Source organism: Haemaphysalis longicornis, unplaced genomic scaffold (assembly GCF_048455015.1).
Source record: "Haemaphysalis longicornis isolate Haplotype H1 unplaced genomic scaffold, Haemaphysalis longicornis Haplotype H1 scaffold_9, whole genome shotgun sequence".
Lineage (NCBI taxonomy): Eukaryota > Metazoa > Arthropoda > Arachnida > Ixodida > Ixodidae > Haemaphysalis > Haemaphysalis longicornis.
The window spans coordinates 153,197,177-153,215,470 of record NW_027526460.1 but is presented as its reverse complement, the minus strand read 5'-3'; the positions used below and the strand labels follow the sequence as shown (position 1 = coordinate 153,215,470).

Here is an 18,294-nt window from a genome sequence, read left to right as displayed (position 1 = left end):
CGCCGTGTAAATCTTCCCTCTCAAAGGCTATCCATCACGACCTGTTAAAACGTCTCTGGTATCTGACTATAGCACTCCATTCTCATCCGCCTCACCAGCCTGCCCAGGTCCACTGCAGACGAACGTCACTCCAAGTGACCACCAACCGCTCCTGCCCTGCGCTGCTCAATACCGCAGTGTGCCCCAAATTTGTGTATTTCATCCCCGCATCAAGTTAATGGCCTTCCCTTTCTTCTAGAACAACCTCTTGGTATCACCTCTGTTACCATAATTGTCCGCCGGTTTTCGCTTCGGCTCACTACATCATAATCCCAAGTCCGCTTATTTTCTTTAATTGAAATGCTATGTCGTCAATTCCAGTTTGTTCAGTGGTCCATGTAGCACGCTTCTTGCCCCTCAGTGTTATAACTAGGGTTCTGCGTTTTCGGAGTATATTTATTTTTGCAAAATCGTAGTTTTTCGGGGCGTCCTTTCAGAGTACACGGAATTCGGAGTTCTTCGGAATATTAGGGTCGTAGAGTATTGGTCTTTAGGAAATGCCATGAACAACAATAAAAGAAATCAAACAAAGAAATCAAAGAAATCAAATTCTATTATATGCAGGCATATTTTCCAATGTTAGTGTGTCGTCTCAGTACGGTACTTCCGACTGTGAAACATTGAGAATGCTTTCTCAACATTCGCACTAGATATGGGAAGACCCAGCAAATCCAGTACGCAACGTGAAAGAGTACGCCAGTCTCAGGCATGCATCTGCTAAAACTGTAGCGGCTTCAGAATTTCCCTCACAACGTAGACCTGATACCCCAGGAACTCTCTTGCCCCATTTTGATAAGACCAGCATTGTAGGTGGTTCCTTTGCGCTTGCGAAATGAGGTCAGAGAAGGCTGAATGAAATTCTATGGAAAGAACATATCTGTGAAACAGGCCCGAAGTGTAGTGACAGGGAAGGTGAGAAGTGTTTGACCTTGGTTCGAATATTGTTGTTGGGAGAGATCTTGTTTTTCATGATAAGGGGCCAAAGCGACTCTCTTTGTGAAGCTTTGGAACGTAAGTCAAACTAACAAAAGTAGAAACACAAAAATAAACCCGAAAAGTGTTTCGAGGATGCCAGGGAAAGATAAAGGGTAGTCTAGTTTTCACAGGTGGAGGTCCCTGAATTCGGTTTTTTTTTCGGATTAATCAGAATTGGAAAATTTTTTTAACGGCGAGTTTTTTTCGGATTTTATCGGATTTATACGAAAACGCAGAACCCTAGTTATAACTAACATTACTTGTTCCATGGACCGTTGAGCCAACCCGAGTTCGCTTTCTAGTTTAGTAAGGTGCAAAAATTAGGCTCCGTATGCCATCACAGGCAGTATGCAGTTGTAGGTTTTTGTATTGAGTGGCAGAGGTAGCTTACTTTTCTTATTTGGGAGAGCTTGCCGAGTGCTCCCCAACACATACCTATTCTGTGGTTGAGGTCAGCACTCCTGTGGTTGAGGTCAGCACTCTCCTCTCCTGTGGTTGAGGTCAGCACTAACGATTTCTTCGAGGTAGTTGTATTCTTTTAAATCTTCTAGCGTTTCGTATGCTAAGGCGAGGAGGACGTTTTTCGTCATTCCTTAATCTTGAATTCACAGCGCAAACAAGAAACGAGGAAGATTGGGAGAGCACTCCCTATCGTCGTCGTTTCTTGTTTGTGCCGTGAATTCAAGATTATGGAACAGAACTCGTCCAAGCATCAACTTAAATCGTCAGTCCTGACTACTTTACATTTATTCATATTTATTTTTAGCCCCAAGGCGGGCTTTCTCACTGTAGGTCCGCAGGCATTGTTTGCAGGTGTTCTGCAGTCTCAATCAGTAATACTATTTTGTCCGCAAACCTCAAATGGCTCAGGTGCTCTCCGTTTATCCTTAGTTAGAAAGCATGACTGGTAAGTCATGCTTTCTGAATACGCCTTCCAGACATGATGTGAACAGTTTTAAAGAGATGATATCTCGCTGTCTTACTCCCTTTGGGATCATTTAGTGCTTCTAAAATGGCTGCGTTGAGTACAGAATACACGCTTTCTCTTAATCAATAAATCCCATATAAAGGGGCTTAGTGTACTCTTCGGATTTTTCTATCGCTTTGTTGACCGCATGTATGTGATCCGTTGTTGAGTACCCTTTCTAAAGTCTAGCCTGCTCGCTGTGTTGATTGCAGTTGAGGCTGTCGCCTATGCGGCTAACTGCAACTGAAGCAAACAGCTTGTATACAACTGATCCTTTGGAGTTGCCTTCATATAAATCAGACTAATGTTGGTATTTTCCAGGCTATGAGAACTTTTTGATTCTTGAAGCATTCCGTAGTAGTACAGCAAGTTTTTCCAGTACCATATCTCCTCCCTTCTTGAAAAGATCTACGGTTATGCAATCGTCACCAGCAGCGTTTCTTATTTTTATGCATTTTACAGCCTTTTAACATCCTGTATAATTACTAGTGGGACATCGCCAGTTGAAGTTGGAATGAGTAGTTTCCCCCAGCCTAACGTCGCTGGTATAAAGCCTGGTGAAGAATCGTCCTGCCAGGTTTATTATTTCGTCCACGTTGTGCGTAATGTTTCGCTCTGAGTGCCTACACCCTGTATTTGCCGATGGCTAGCTTTCTCGTAGTGGCTTTCAAGCTTCCCCCTATTTGCAGCGTTTCCTCAATCACTGCCATGTGTTATGCATGAACGGTGCTTTTTGTACTTCTCTTAATCAGTTTTGACAGCTCGGAAACTTCAATCTGATCCGCCGTGCAGGACACTTTCATCTTCTTACGTTTGACAATTAGTTCCTACATTTTCTTAGTTTGGCAGTTTGTTCCTTACTTGTTGCCTCTTTCACAGCTACCACCGATTCACGAATTTTAAGTAGTCGTTTAGGCTGTCTACACTGTCCTCGTTCTGCTTACCTAGAAGAGCGAAATATAAATTATATAATATAATTATATAATTATATAAATTTAAATATTTAAATATATATAAAAAATATAAATATATAAATATTGAATATAATTATATAATTATAATTATAAAGTATTTTTAACTCCGCGATTTGGCGCTGACTGGTTCCATGCAGGGTTTTTAGTTTCCACGATTTTCCTTCATTATCTTCTGAGATTCAGCCATGGCTTGCATTTAACCATGCTATGATCGCTGCTCCGAATCATACTTACTTAATGAAGTAAATTTCGTTTTTGGTTGTACCATCGCGACTTTTCCTTGTCCATTTCCTATTCTTTCGTTTTAGAAGAAACTGTTCAGCAACCTCAAGTGATTTCTCTCCTCAAATCCCACCATTGTACCTCATCCACTGTTTTGATTGTTTATTCCGAAGTGTCCTACTGACCATTCCCCCCTTCATTTGCTTCTTACTGACCTTTGCGTAAAGTCTCCCATCACAATTGTGAACTGCGTTGTTGCCTTCTTCATAGCCGATAGCACGTCCTAGTAGAAGCTATCTGCGGTTTCATGATTTTGGTGCATAGGCCTGTCCTATCTTTAACCTCTACCGCTTGCTTGTATTGTTCATAACAGCGCGACCCTCTCCTTTGTGCTCAAAATTTCATTCTCGTTTTCTGCTATTTCTCTGTGGATAAAAAATCTTCCCCCGTGTTGTATCTTCTCTTGGGGTCCACTGTAGCACAATATACGCCCGCTAGTGGACTCCATGAAGCCCTCTCCTGTCCTTCTAACTTCGATTAACCAAATTTTTTACCTTAATGTACGAGAGCTCCTCTAGTAGTACAGCTAAGCTTCCCTCACTAGACAAGGTGTGTGCGTTGGACGTTTCCAGGGTCAATTTAAAAGGCGGCCTTTTCGGGCCAAGAGATCCATAGCACCCTTTGCTGTATCGCTGTTCTTACCACGCCCGTGGACATGAGCTCTACAGCTACCGGGGCCGAGGGCAGGGAGTTCGTTTGTTAATCATGGGATACCTTCTTCTATAGATGCATTTTTGCAACACTTTTCTTGGAAGAATACAAAACGTTTTCTGACAATGACTCTGACCATACTCAGATTACCAGTATCAGCTCATCAGAACAATAGCGGACTACCGGCATTGCGCTTCACTCGTAGCAACCCTCTAGCCTGCACTCCACGTAGGCATGGGCCGTCCTTTTTGCAATAGTTTCATCATTTCACCTCAATTTCGCCTTATCGTGTTCTTCAGCAAAATAGGAGAGGAGTTCGGGGTTGATATGGACAGGGTGGATACTGGTCGTCAGTATTACAGTCAGTTGGGGGGAAGTGCGGAAATATGTTTGCTTACTGCCTAAAATAAAGGGAACTATTTTGATGCTCCGCTGTTCACAGAGCAATAACTGTATTGACGACATGATTTATTTTAGCTTCCAAGGAATCCTTTTAGGTGCCCAATTGAACACTTAAGGGTGCCAAAGCCAATTAAATTATGGCTGCATGGTGGTGCGAGGACTTCTCAATATACGTATTAGGGACCGTTGGCACGATGAGGTTTAATTATGGGTATACCGGGTCAATGATTTATTAATTGGGCGGATATTCGGCTGACTGAAAACGATGCGCGCCTCTGAAATAAATACCCCAGATCTGCTCATTTACACGTTCGATTCTTTAAATTATTCCTTAGATTTTCTGCCTGACACGAAAGATTTCAGCATGCCATGACAGTGTGAGTTAGCATCACGTGACCATTACGTTAGCATCTCTTTCACTCTCACTGCATCGAATTAAAAATTTGGGAGATGCTGAATGTGAAATTATCTACAATTACTTCGAAAACATTTAAACGAAAAAAAACTCATATTACTATGAGAACATCGCACGGGAAACATTCTCAACTTCCAAGAGGTGCAAACTGATAGAAAGTTAGCAGATAATTCTCATCTTATCAGCCTGCAATCACAGAGTATTCCATAAATTACCGGTGTCCGTGAGCTGAATAAATACTCTTTAGAAACAGTCTACGTAAATCGCATCTAATTATCTGCGCACAATAAAGGCGGGTCTCTAAATTTTTCGACAGGCTATTTCGTTTCAGGCTATGTTGTTTCAGGACCACGCACGTAAAAAAAACGAAGCATAAAAGTATCCCTGCACCTTTTGAAATCTCTACTCACAGAATTAACTGTTTGTTTTCTAACCACGGCAATCTGAAAAACATTCCGCAAAATTCGCAAAACTAGTTTCGGATTTCCAGTCACCTAAACCAGTTCAATATCCCAGTTTAACTTGGCAAGTTCATCTTAACGTGACCCTTGACCTGCCGTTGGTGTAACAGTTTGTAAAAAATGGTGTGAGTTTATTTTTTTTATAAACCACGCACAATTACCGCTGCTTTTCCTAAAGCAGCCGCAAAGCACTGCTGCCAGATCCCCATCGTCGCTTCCACCTGAAACGATGTTCACGTACTGTATTTTATGCAATTTCTGATTTGTAATATCGTGACAATTTCTCCAAAGAACGTGTATTTACGAGAGTGTCAGTATTGATAATGTGAATTGTGCACAGCTCCAGTGTGGCCCAATCGGGCTGTGCAGGCGAAAGGCGTGGGTATGTGTAGGTTATTGTATTTTCGTGCTTGGAGCTTTTTACAATGCCTTATCGGGAAGAGTTTAATGATATGCCGAAAATACAGGAATGCCCTTTGATGAGATGTGGTTTTATGTACTTATGCAATTAAGCGCAGCACTTGTACTTCACAGCCTACCCCGGTTGCGTTCGCAGCAGCCGTACCACAAATACGGGTCACCATAACCGCCACTGTAAGCATAAATGCTAATCAAACCATGAATATTCCGCAAAAATGTAAGGTTTGAGAACATAAATTTACATTCCGCAATGAACACCTCTTCGAGGATTTTTGTAAGTGAACATTCGTCGTACGGTGCATAGCTTCCGCCGTCGAATCAGTCGGTGCCCGACCACGGGGCAACAGGTGGAGGAAAAGGTGGGTGAGTTTTGGTTGTGGCCATGGACGAACCTGCCACAAACATAACGACAATAATACCATACCTGCGTCCATACTGTCTCCTCGCCTTCTACTCCTTGCATTAGTGGGCCACCGCCGTACCCGTGGCAAGAGTCACCTGGGAAGGTTTTGGGCAAAGCAATTATTTTTCTCTCTTCGAAAGAAAGAAGTAATAAAGAGCAACGTTTACTGGCTTAGATGAAAAATCGCATATATGTTGTTTTCTGATAGATACATAGCAGTGCTACACATTACGGTAAAAAGTACAAAAAAGTGGTCCGTATGTATGTTTTTCACCAAGGACTTCTAATTATGTTGGAGAGTGTATGACGATGCCCGCGTGGTGTGAAAAATTTGTTTCCCGCGCTTCATGCGGCCGAGTTCGCTGCTGCGTGAAGAAACACCCGCGCAAAATGTTGGACATCAGCTATTTCCGAGAAATTGCAGTATTGAAGCAATATGGCGGCTCCTAACATACACTTTCATTTCACACAGGTTTGACAATCGTATTGCACACAGGCATAAGTCGTGGTTTGATAGTAAAATGTTTCGTAAGGTTTGTAGAACTTTAAAGTTTGTAAAGGTTGTAAAGTTTGTAAATTTTCTGGAGTTTGATTGTAAGCTTTTTGCTGCACCCGCAATGGTGGCGCAGTGGCTAAGGCGTCGTGCTGCTGAGGCCAGGGACGCCGGTTCGATTCCCGGCCGTGGAGGCAGTTTTGCTATTGGAGGCTGGAGGCGAAAGGCAAAAACACCCTGTATGCTCGATATCTCGGCACACGTTAAAGATCCCCATGTGGGCAAAATTAATCCGGAGCCTCCACTATGGCTCGTCTCATTACTTGTGGAGAATCGGCGCATTAAATCCCACAATAAATCAAAGTCATGCTTTTTGTTTCCAACACGCAAAACAATGACTACGCTAAAATCATTTTCCGATAAAAATAAAAATATTGACTCAAGCGATTGCGATGATGTTGCTATACATATAATACCGCTGCTATTACCAATATATTGCAACTCTCTCAGCACAAGGATGAAACGCGTTTCATGGGCAGACAAGCATAATGAAAGAGAACCTACGCAGTACATGGCACCGTCATAAAAAAGGGCAGATCCACACTCACGATTGCCCCTTGAACATGACTTGAAAAGGGCTATCTACCAAATGCACTTTTCTTTTTATTCATTATGTTAACTCCAGTAGTAAATATAGCACAAAAATATAGATTTACGGAGTGCTGAGATTAGTGTGCAAAACGTTGCAGATGGGGAGCCCTCCTATTAATGCTTAGTCTACTTTATTTTAGCCCTTTTCAGGTCTTCGGAACGCAACAATTTCAACCCATAAGCCCACAGCATATGGATTAAGTGACCTACTGCAGTTGGCGTGACCACAAAAGCTGGTCGAAAAACAAAAGTTGGTCGTGAACCAATGATCAGAATCGGTGTTTTCTGGTGAAGAACTACTCATCGCGGAAAAGGTGCTCAAAGGTGTTCTTAAAACTTGAATTCAAACTATTTGAACTTGATGACATTTTGCCTGCTTATCTCACAGCATGATATATGAGCGTATAAAAAGAATGTTGATCATGTTCTAAACCCACGTGCTTCTCATTAACTGCGTAAATTTAAATGATCGCTGGGTGAAAGAAAAGTGGCTTCGAAACTGCGATTGCGTACATTTGCAATCAACTCAAAGGGCGCGGCTACGAGTTAACGAAACAGGGGATGGTGACTGCTCAACGTGGTACGTATTCGCCAAGACGAATAGTTTGGTTTTGGCAGTTTAACGAGACACATATCGCCTATTGGAATCCAACAAAACTACAGGACGCAGGAACTTTCTTAAACGTTTGCTTTCTATTTTTTTTTTGACTCTCCATGGCACCGAACCACTGTTTGGCGCCATAGCTAAAGGACATACCCGCCGTTACCATCGCAACTGACTCTCATGTCAATGGCACCAGGGCAAAAAGTTGCAGTTATGGTGTATTCTTAAGGCAACTGATTAAAACCTGTAAGTGCCTACTGGGAAATGTTGTGCCCCCACCGTTTTTCATGCGCGACTTCTCTGCATGGAACGCCAGGTTCCATGGAACACCAGGTTCCAATAAGTACTGGCGTTTTCAACGCCAGTACTTATACTGATTTGTTATGTTGTTGACATCTCGCGTGTTCTGTACAATAATGCATCTACATTATGTAGTTTTCGCATGACAAACAGAAAATTGTGCCACCTGTTTTAATGAGAACTGGTATAGAGTTAACTTTAATAAATGATTTATTTAGTTGCAATGTTCGGAAGCTCGCGAGAGTTTGTAGCGAGGTGGGAACGTGTAGCTTAAGTTATATAATTTTCTGTGGTCTGCTTTAAAAATTAGCCCCATGATGATGTGGACGTCTAGTTAAGGCTACAGAGTTATTTTCCTTATAGTTTTGACCAGATGCACCAAAGGAATCACGCGAGCAGTTTCTTATAACTTATTATCCGAATGTATCAAATTTGCCTATAGTTTTAGAAACCTAGATCTATTTAACTGTTACAATATATTTATACCTAAGTGTAACAAAATAAACCAAGAACGCGCTAAGCGCGTCTTTGGTTTTTGGCGACTACCGTGCCACTGAGGCAGTCCGCTGTGGCAGTTCTACACTTGGCGAGGTGCGTCGTGAAATCGGGTTTACGTTTATACTCATCGCAATCCTTTGTTTTGGTGTCTACATTACAATGACTGAGAACCCTTCGTACAATCGGTTCTTTAGGTGTTTATGCAGGCCTAAATGAAAGCTTAGTACAACGTTGAGGCTTAGGACGTGCCAAACAACACCAAACTCATTGTACGTCAAGCATGCGTACCAGTTAACGAGATTAACGTTAGGCCTGATGTCGAGTACTGCACATAACCGCTTCTGTATCACCAAAGCGAGAACTCATTTTGCAGAAACGCACATAGCTATTTGTCTGCTTGCTGCTTCTTTAATTAGCAGGCTCGAATAATTTTGTGTGAATTTTCAGCAGTCTTCCCAACAACACTGCTGTATGTTACTTTAGCACTTTTTTAAGCTATAGACGCAGGCAATATTACTACTAACTTGTTTTGTGTTCCTAAACTATCTCTACGGTGAGAGCCATGACAGACAGTACACGGATTCAGCTCCCTCGGGACAACATTCAATCGCACACGATTTTGTGTCGTGACGAGGCAACGTAGGAGTTCTCTAGCGGTTGTCGATGTCTCCAAGGTGCAGCAGGAGCTTCTTTCACATTACAGGGCTACGGCATTTTTATAGCCGCTTCTGAGTGTCCACAGCATTGAAGCTTGCAACTTCTGTGCCTTTCTCAAAGCGTACGACACACATTCCAGCTTCGATTCCAAGTTATTTGCCTAAAAGCTCATTATTAACATCCATATTCATGTATATACCAATTCCTTAGCGACAAAGTCGTCACCAATGCGGATCTGGCTCGCTTCTTAGCGCATTACAACCTACACCCCACTTAGCAACAATAATTTCTTGATGGCTACTTAGCTATCCTGAATGCCTCTCCTTTTTAATGTATTTTAAGCAGCAGTCGAAAAAATGGGCTGCATTTACTAACTGCTGGTAAGCAATCGAATATTTTAGAATGGGTACAGAGTGTCGTAAATATATTTTCTCCACCTGCAAGAATAAAGCTTATAATTGCAGTGGTTTAAAGTCCAGAACGAACTGCGATGACGTCTTGCGCAGTGTGGGGTCACCGGCAATATTTCAGCTGACAAAGTGACGTCAACCACCCATCGCCTGTTTTTTCGAAGAGCTGCCAATTACATTCACAAGATAGGTTGCGGGCACCTGTGCATTCCAAATTGTTAGCAGAGCGTAGGGGTCTATCTTGGCTGACGGAAAACAGCAGTGTCCTCCTCGGCACTTATTTGACCCTAATTGCACAATTATTGCGCTGAGCTTACCAAGCGCGAGAAAGTCTTTTTACGAGTGCAGTTGTACGCGCCTTTCAAAGAAATTGCCATTTTAAATCCCTTCAGGAGTCTTCACCTCGCTCTACACGCGACATATGCGAAGACATCGTGTAGGTCATCAACCTATGTCACCATCGTGCCAAGCAAACACCCACTGCCTTTCTGGGTGAGCTCCAATTGCCCTTAGGCAGCTTCGTAGCCGTGTTCGAAACTGGATTAACATAAAGCGCTGCCCACGAAGATGGCAACGAAGCCATTTAAAGAGAAATAGTGCATACTCTATGTAGAACTTATGACGTGGGAATTTAATTTAAAGGGCATTAAGTTGCTAAGCAAGGTTGCATGGGATACTAATGCTCTTATACTGGTCGTGCACAGCGAAGGTCTGGAGCAATGAACGAAGTTCGCGGGAACCTTCAGGGACGTGCTCTGTATATGTGTGTGGCAGTGCATTTTGTGCGTAGCCATGCCGGAGCTTCTCATTTACATTAAGCCTTTCCAGGCGCAGTGGCTGAACTAACATCCCACAGCCATTAGTACCACACCTTCCCCCCCCCCCCACACACTTGCACACACATCAGCTCTTTCTCTCTGTCTCTGCTCGCTCAGTAGGACTCCTAAGCGGCTAACAAATGATTCCAAGTCGCAAGCCAGAACACATTCATTGGGTCCACCAGTCAGGTAGAGCGCTCTTGCTGCCGTGAGAGTGAGGATGCGTGTTCGTATTACATTCCGGGAGGCGCCTTGGGTTGATTTCCCACACAGATGGCATTTTGCTTGTTTTTCTCTTCAGCTCTGTCACTCTACTCTCGTCTCACTTTCACCATAATTTGCCAGTTTCGCAATTTCGCCATGGCGCAGGACACCACATTTTCGACCTACCACATCATCTGACGCTTTCCCATGAAAATGGTGACGAAAACGTAATCACACAGCAAAACTGAGTCACCGTACACAGCTTAAAAGTACTTTGTGCACCCAATTCGCGGTTATATTCTCTGAAGTTGGCAGTACGAGAAAACTACTACTGTTTATATCATACAAAATCTTGATTGTATACTTTTGGTGCCTGTACATGATAACCTTACCAGTGAAAACTAGTTGAGCATATTTACGGTGGACTAAGAAACTTTCAGATATGTGGAGATATTTTTAAGGGATATTTTAATGCGCAGCACTTTGCGCCTGGTATAAGGGTTTGGCGGCGGTTGCGGCTCTGGCAGTGGCTAAGGCGATGTCCGCGTAACGCATCCAGCGAACGAGGCATCGCAGGCGAAAAGAAAACGAAGGAGCAGCTACTTGCGAATAAGGGTGGCACGCACTACTAAGGGACCATCTCCTAGAGGGGCGCCACGGCTCACTGTGTCTCACTGCGTCCCCCTCGAAGTTTCGCCAGACGCTCCTCCCCAGTTTGTAGCTCCTCAACCGAACCACAGGATATTTACGCGGCACGTTCAAATCCGATTAGCAACAACATGATGCTCGGCGGCGGCGATGCCTTGCGAGATAACGGCAGAGTTTTGCGCACGCCACCTTGCATTCGCTGACACGCGATTCATTCATGAGACGCAGCAGATGTGCTCCATTAACCGATAAGACTACAGTTGGCGACGCGCACAACTTTCGCATGAGGGAGTGCAGTAATCCTAGGTGCAACTTTTATTCCTTTAAATTAATCCTCAGCCTTCACTATGGCGCGCTCATAGCCCAAGTGTGTAGGGTCGGCGCATGAAAACCCGAGAGTTCGAATTCGAATGGATTTATTTGGTATCAGTCTAGGCGAAATTTCTGAAAGTACTGAAAACGTTTTCAGGACTACATATAGGTAACCTTTAAGCGCAAGAGTAGGTTTGATGAGCTGAAGGAAAGGAGGGACATGCGGAATTGGAATCGCAGTATCGCCGACTGCCATTCACGTTGCGGGTTGGTGGATGGGTTAGTAAGTGACGGCACACTCATATTGCTGTGCGTGTTTCTTTGAACTTTGCTGGCGCTACAAATAGTTCTCTGCGTATGCTCATGGTAACACCTTTTATTCTTTTTTCTGTTCCCCGTAGGCGTAACAATCTAACAATGCATCTTCGTTGATCTCAAACGGCACGGAAAGGACGTGCTTTTCAGGCTCCATGCTACGTATCCAAACAGCGGCTTCCCAGACGGCCAACTTATCCCTACACCTTTTAGAGTAAATAATTCAGGATGCAACGCAAATCATACGCATGAAGAAACACACCCGACAAAGAGCTGTTAACAAGTTCGTGGTCGTGCACATAATATTAAGCGAGCACTTTTTGTGCTGTAGAAAATGGCTGAATGTAATGCTATATTTCAAAGGTGAGCTTGCTACTACTGTGGCAAACATGAGAAGCGTGGCGCATCGGTGTCGTCATTCCTCTTTTTTATGTCCTATTTTTACATAGCTTTTCTTTATGTTGTGATGCATCAACTAGCCCAAACACGTTTTGTAGAGAAGCCCGGGACCGCGCCGTTAATCAAATTATCGTAGTGTGAGTTGCGCTTAGGTGCCAGATATTTCAAGATTTCCATTACGCGTACATTTTGCAACGAGAGTGCAGCAAAAGGGAATGGGGCAAACGAAAAAATTGTAACAACTTCATGGTAAATCTAAGCTATGTAACTACAAATTTTCTTCTTCCCTGAAATTAGTTCCTGCACAGCTTTGTTGTTGCTCACAAAAAGCAAAAAACAAGCATAAATTCTCCTACGGCAGTGTCCGGCCACGTACCTTTTTCTGAGTGGGCGCACATCATCCCTTCCGTCCGGTACTTCCTTCCATGACGGCTCGTTCTGCAGTTTATTTCGTTTCCGATTACTTGCAGTAGTTGTTTCAGGCGTTCCGCCGATTTCTGCGCCCCACCACTTCTTTCAGCTCCCCAGCCAATAACCACCGCAGATTGTCCCGCTTTGTAGAATGTGGACTGGTTTGAAATGTTGGCTGTGCAGAGAGCGAAACGGGATATTTTTGTTATAAAAGCTGTGTACACTTCAATGAAGGTGGTGACAAATGGTGGAATTTTAAACGGTTCCACATTACCCTAATACACACTGAACGGCCCTGGGACGTTTTCTGAGCGTTTGGCTGCACATTTGTGCAAATATGTTTCTCGCGAAAAGGCAGTTACAAACCACCGCCTCACTTGCGCCAGCCTACCATTAGCCGACGTCAGGTTTTACGACGCGAGTAACGAATAGAAAACGTCCCTGATCAGCGGAGAGTAAACTGAGAAGTCAAAATCTGCAGAAAAGAGACAGAAATGAAAGGTTAAAATATGCAAACGCCCTCAAGCTTCTACTAGGGCCTACAATTGAGCTTTTTAAGCAGTCTAGGATTAAACCTCTTTTAGAAAAACCTATTCATAGACATTGTTTGATGCACAGTGAGAGACAGTCAGAAGAAATGTTGAGGGAATCCGCGTGGGCCATTTTAGTCAAGAGCTTCCGGTGTACTTTGCATAGCAACACCATTTGCCTAAAGGTTCTCCTTTTTGGTGCACAATGATTGCATTACTTATCAGAGGCGAAACGTGACCATCTTCACCATTCGGGAACAGAACAATATAAAAACAGCAGCCCAAGCGAAGGGAAAAAAATAAATTAGAAAACAGGCACCCCTACGTATAACGACAACGATGGTTGAACCCAAAGTTTTCTCGTGACGGATACTCATGTTTACACATGGGGTTCAGGATTTTGTACGTTCATGCAGCCTTTTCCAAATCCAAAGGCTTCGACGCTGTCGAAATTGGGCAATAGGATAGGTGCCGGCTTAATAACGCCAGGGGCCCCGGTTTGATTTCTGCCACGTGAAGGATTTTCACTTTCAGTTCCCTCGTTTTCGCGCTACAGACGTCGTCAGTGAGAACAGTGAAGCTTAGCTTTAAAAAATTCCCCGCATTTCACCGAGGGGAAGAATGTGAAAGTGCGAATGCACGAGTTGAATTTGCGCGGTTCGGTAATGTTCGCGAAAGAGAGATCACACACACACACACAACTACAAAGAAAGAAAGATGCATTTATTCACAGACACCTATTTGTGTTGTCGTTGTACTTGATTGCTAGAGCGGATCTCAGTATGAAATTTCGTGTCAGTACTCCTTTAAGCGGGTGCATTAGCCCTTCTCACGCCCGATTCCTGGCCAATCCCCCACGTGGGTATGTGCCATGTCAGCAGGAACAACAACAAGAGTGAGCCTGAATCGTCCGCCGCCGTAGTCCGCATAGCAACAGCTGCGGGTGTGCGCGCTCCTCGTCTTCCCTAGCAACGGGGGGAGATGGGCGCGCGCTGCCTGGCCGCGTCCCCATGGCTCATTCTTGTTGTTGTTCCTGCTGACATGGCACATACCCACGTGGGGGATTGGCCAGGAATCGGGCGTGAGAAGGGCTAATGCACCCGCTTAAAGGAGTACTGACACGAAATTTCAAAGCTGAGATCCGCTCTAGCAATCAAGTACAACTACAAAGAAAGAAAGATGCATTTATTCACAGACACCTATTTGTGTTGTCGTTGTACTTGATTGCTAGAGCGGATCTCAGCTTTGAAATTTCGTGTCAGTACTCCTTTAAGCGGGTGCATTAGCCCTTCTCACGCCCGATTCCTGGCCAATCCCCCACGTGGGTATGTGCCATGTCAGCAGGAACAACAACAAGAATGAGCCATGGGGACGCGGCCAGGCAGCGCGCGCCCATCTCCCCCCGTTGCTATAGGGAAGACGAGGAGCGCGCGCACCCGCAGCTGTTGCTATGCGGACAACGGCGGCGGACGATTCAGGCTCGCTTAAGAAGTGCATTCGCACTTAAAACACGTCTGAGTTCGTGTAAGATATAACCGTGGATATAACCAAGCTCTCTGGAGCAGGAGCCGAATGCGTTTATCCGCCATCCTGCAGGAACGGAGCGAGGGTTATCCGGATGAGCGACCCATTACAGGTGAACGTGATCCGAAGTGAGTACGCGAAGGGTAGCTTTCACTCTGGGAAGGTTGCCATGTAAATTTCGTAGTCCGCCTGTCGCAGTAATTTGTGTCAAAAGAAGAAGTAATGAAAGTGAAAAAGAAATACCGGGTCCGTCTCACTAACTAGCATGCGATTCTTCCACAGGGTTCAACGTTAGGGATTGTAACTGCGGTGCGCAGGAATATAATAAGAATTCTTTTATTTAAATTCTTTTTGTAGATGATGCAAATTTCTTCATTGCATTACTGTGCATTCCGATTTCTCGAGTGGCAACAGGCGACATATAGAATTTATCTCGCTTTAACCGCGCAGGTTGACTTATGGCTTTCGAGACTTACATGCATGACACTTTATTGCTGCCTCAAATGTGCCAATAATCAAAACGCTTCAGTTCGTTCTTGATCAACCAAACTGTTACCATTTGGTAAATGAAGTAAATGTTCTCCCGCGGTCTCCTCAAAAAATCAGCCACATGTGTAGAGGTGTTGGACGTACTCACCTTTAGCGGGAGGCAGGCATATGGGTCTCACATGCTTCTCGTACGTGATGTTCTCTTTCAGTCGCAAAAGCGCAATGTCATTCCTGAAGTCTAACTTTGCGGAGTTGTAGTTTTCGTGAAGTATGATTTGTTCTACAGCTAGATCTATCGGATCTCCTTCCAAATCCTTGGTTCCGTCTGCACTTTTTCTGCTCATGGGCCCTGAAACGAGAGAGTGCCCATTAAGAAACCTTGTTTTTGCCACAATGTTCCCCCGAAAATATGGCACTCCACTAGCAATGTGAAGGAATAACAGCAGTTCAAATGTCATCTAAGCATGCTAAGGGAAATATTCCAATTTCACTTGAGCATTCAATGCACGGCGATATCGCATGTGTGCTAGCGCTAAAACTGGTTAAAATTTTTTTTGGTGTTCCAGCGTAATAAAACATGCGGATGATATCCACGGTAAGGTCTTCAGATGTGCGTCGCGATAGCGCTAATTGGACGCAGAGTGAGAATGTAGTTGCTGCATTTACGATTCATGCTTTGTAAGTACACAAGGTTAGCGAAGAGAAAACGACTAGACGCGCAACGATTTCTAGGCACCAGTGCACGTGAAAGACAGAGGCCATGTGCGCATCCGCAACTTAAGAAGCGGGCGCGAAAAGGTGCAGCTGCGGGGTTTATTTCTCTAAGGGCGGGAACCCGACACTGGCAATGTTTGACATTTTTGTCGGTGCCGGGCTAAACATATTGGAGCTTTTCTAATGCGTCCCATGCTTTTTGTCGAGTACACCCATTTGCACTATCGTGCAAATGCCCTGAATTTGCACGATAGTGCAGATATCGCAAAAGTTCCAAGTGTAATTGTTATACTACCACAAATCGAGATAACTGGTCGGATAAAAATTTGAAAAAAAAAAACTAAAAAATAGCAAAAATATTGTGACATTACGAAAAATTACAAAACGTATACCGCATGGCATTTCCGAAAAAAGGCAGATTTCGCAACAATTCCTCTTGTAATTGTCCTAGTAGTGTAAATTATGATACTTGGTTTATTAAAAATTTTAAAAACTAGAAAAACAAGAAAAATATAAAATAATTACGAAAAATGGCGAGCCGCGTAAAGCCCTGCATTTCCACAACAATGCCGATTTCGCAAAGGCTTCAAATGTAATCGACGTATTAAGGTAAATGGAGACAATTGTTTGGCCGAAATTTCGGAAACATGAATACTAAGAAAACCATTAAAAATTATGTAAAATTTCAAAACGCATACCGCATGGCATTCCCACGATATGGCATATTTCGCGAAAGTTCTACCTGTAAAAATTATAACAGCGTAAAGGGAGATAAGTGGTCTAAAGAAATCTCGAAAACCTAAAAAAACAAGAAAAAGGTAAAATAATTAGGAAAAATGGCAAACCGTTTAAAGCCCTGCATTTTCACAATAATGCAGAGTTCGTGAAACTTTCAAATGTAATTGTTATATTAGCTTAAATAGAGACAATTGGTAGAACTAAATTTTGAAAAACCAAAAATTAAGAAAAATATCACAAAAATACGAAAAATGGCAAAATGTATAACGCGTGACATTTACACAATAATGCCCATTTCGCTAAAGCTCCACATGTAATCGTTATAATAGCGTAAATGAACATGATTGGTAGAACGAAATTTTGAAAAATAGGAAAACAAGAATATATAAAGTAATTACGGAAAATGGCGAACCGTGTAAAACCCTGCATTTTCATAATAATGGAGATTTTGTGAAAGTTTCAAATGTAATCGTTATAGTAGCTTAAATTGAGATAATTAGACGGACCAAAAAACAAAAAAAAATATTCTAAAAATGCGAAAAATGGCAAATCCTAGAACGACCTACTGCTGCTCACAGTAATGCAGATTTTGCGAAAGTTCCCTCTATAATCGTTATAATAGCGTAAATAGGATCACTGGTAGAACAAAATTTTGAAACACTAAACAATAAGCAAATATAACAAAAAATTACGGAGAATTGCGAAGCGTGTAACACCCTGCACTTCCTCATAATGCAGATTCCGCGAAAGTTTCAAATGTACTCGTTATAGCAGCGGAAATTTGGTAGATAAATCTGTGAATTTGTGCAGAATTTTTGTCAAGAGGGTGGAAATTTAGTGAATCACTTTATTGAGCACGACAAAGTGGAGCTTTGCAAAGAGGGGAAAGAAAAGGAGAAAATCTCAAGGGTGAAACTCGCAGTCCAGGGTACAGATTCAGCATCTCCTTCCCTTGACCTCCCATTCCGCTCGCGCTGATCTTGAGTTAACTAGATGGTCAACTCTGTTTCCCATATCTCGATTCAAGTGGAATATGTAATGTGTAAATCGTTCTACCCTGAGCGTATCTTTTAACATGGCTAGGTTCCGTGAAGGAGACAGGATGTTTCCTCCATTTTATCAGTTTTAAATTATTGTCTGATATTTTCGAACAAGCATTTTCCCCGTCTAAATTTGCCGATACATTACTTTTTCACCCAGTGCACGAATTTCGTTTCTTAGGCCCTGAGATACCCTGGTGGCACGAGGAATGAGTGTTCCGAGGTGTAGGATGAGATGTTCTCCATACTTTTTCCGTAGGGGAGCAGGGTAGTCGTGGTCGTCAAGAGAACGGATTGTTACTTCGCGTCTTCGTCGGATGCTTCATTCCCATCTAGACGATCATGTCTCGGTTCCCGTGTGGTGCGTTGAACTCTCTGAATTATTCTTTGAAGAATCTTGCCAAAACCCTTAGATACTTCTATTCCTAGCAATAGCGTATGCGTGTCTGAAACTGACTTGAATTATTTTTGCTGCGATAGGCAAAACCACCAGGGTGGCGGTGTCCTTCTTGCAGTAAGCAGACAGTACTTTATTGTGCCTGTTATCATG

The 18,294-nt window shown here is 43.2% G+C and overlaps 1 protein-coding gene across 1 annotated transcript in view; it reads right to left on the bottom strand.

Annotated features, from left to right (window-relative positions):
* Positions 1-18,294, bottom strand: part of LOC144153501 (uncharacterized) — a 209,572-nt gene that overhangs the window by 37,977 nt on the left and 153,301 nt on the right. Inside the window, exons 17-19 of the mRNA XM_077685137.1 lie at positions 15,401-15,601; positions 12,675-12,884; positions 6,011-6,084 (exon numbers count right to left, since the gene is read on the bottom strand). Of these exons, the coding sequence (XP_077541263.1) occupies positions 6,011-6,084; positions 12,675-12,884; positions 15,401-15,601 (485 nt within the window). The remainder of the gene's footprint in view (positions 1-6,010; positions 6,085-12,674; positions 12,885-15,400; positions 15,602-18,294) is intronic.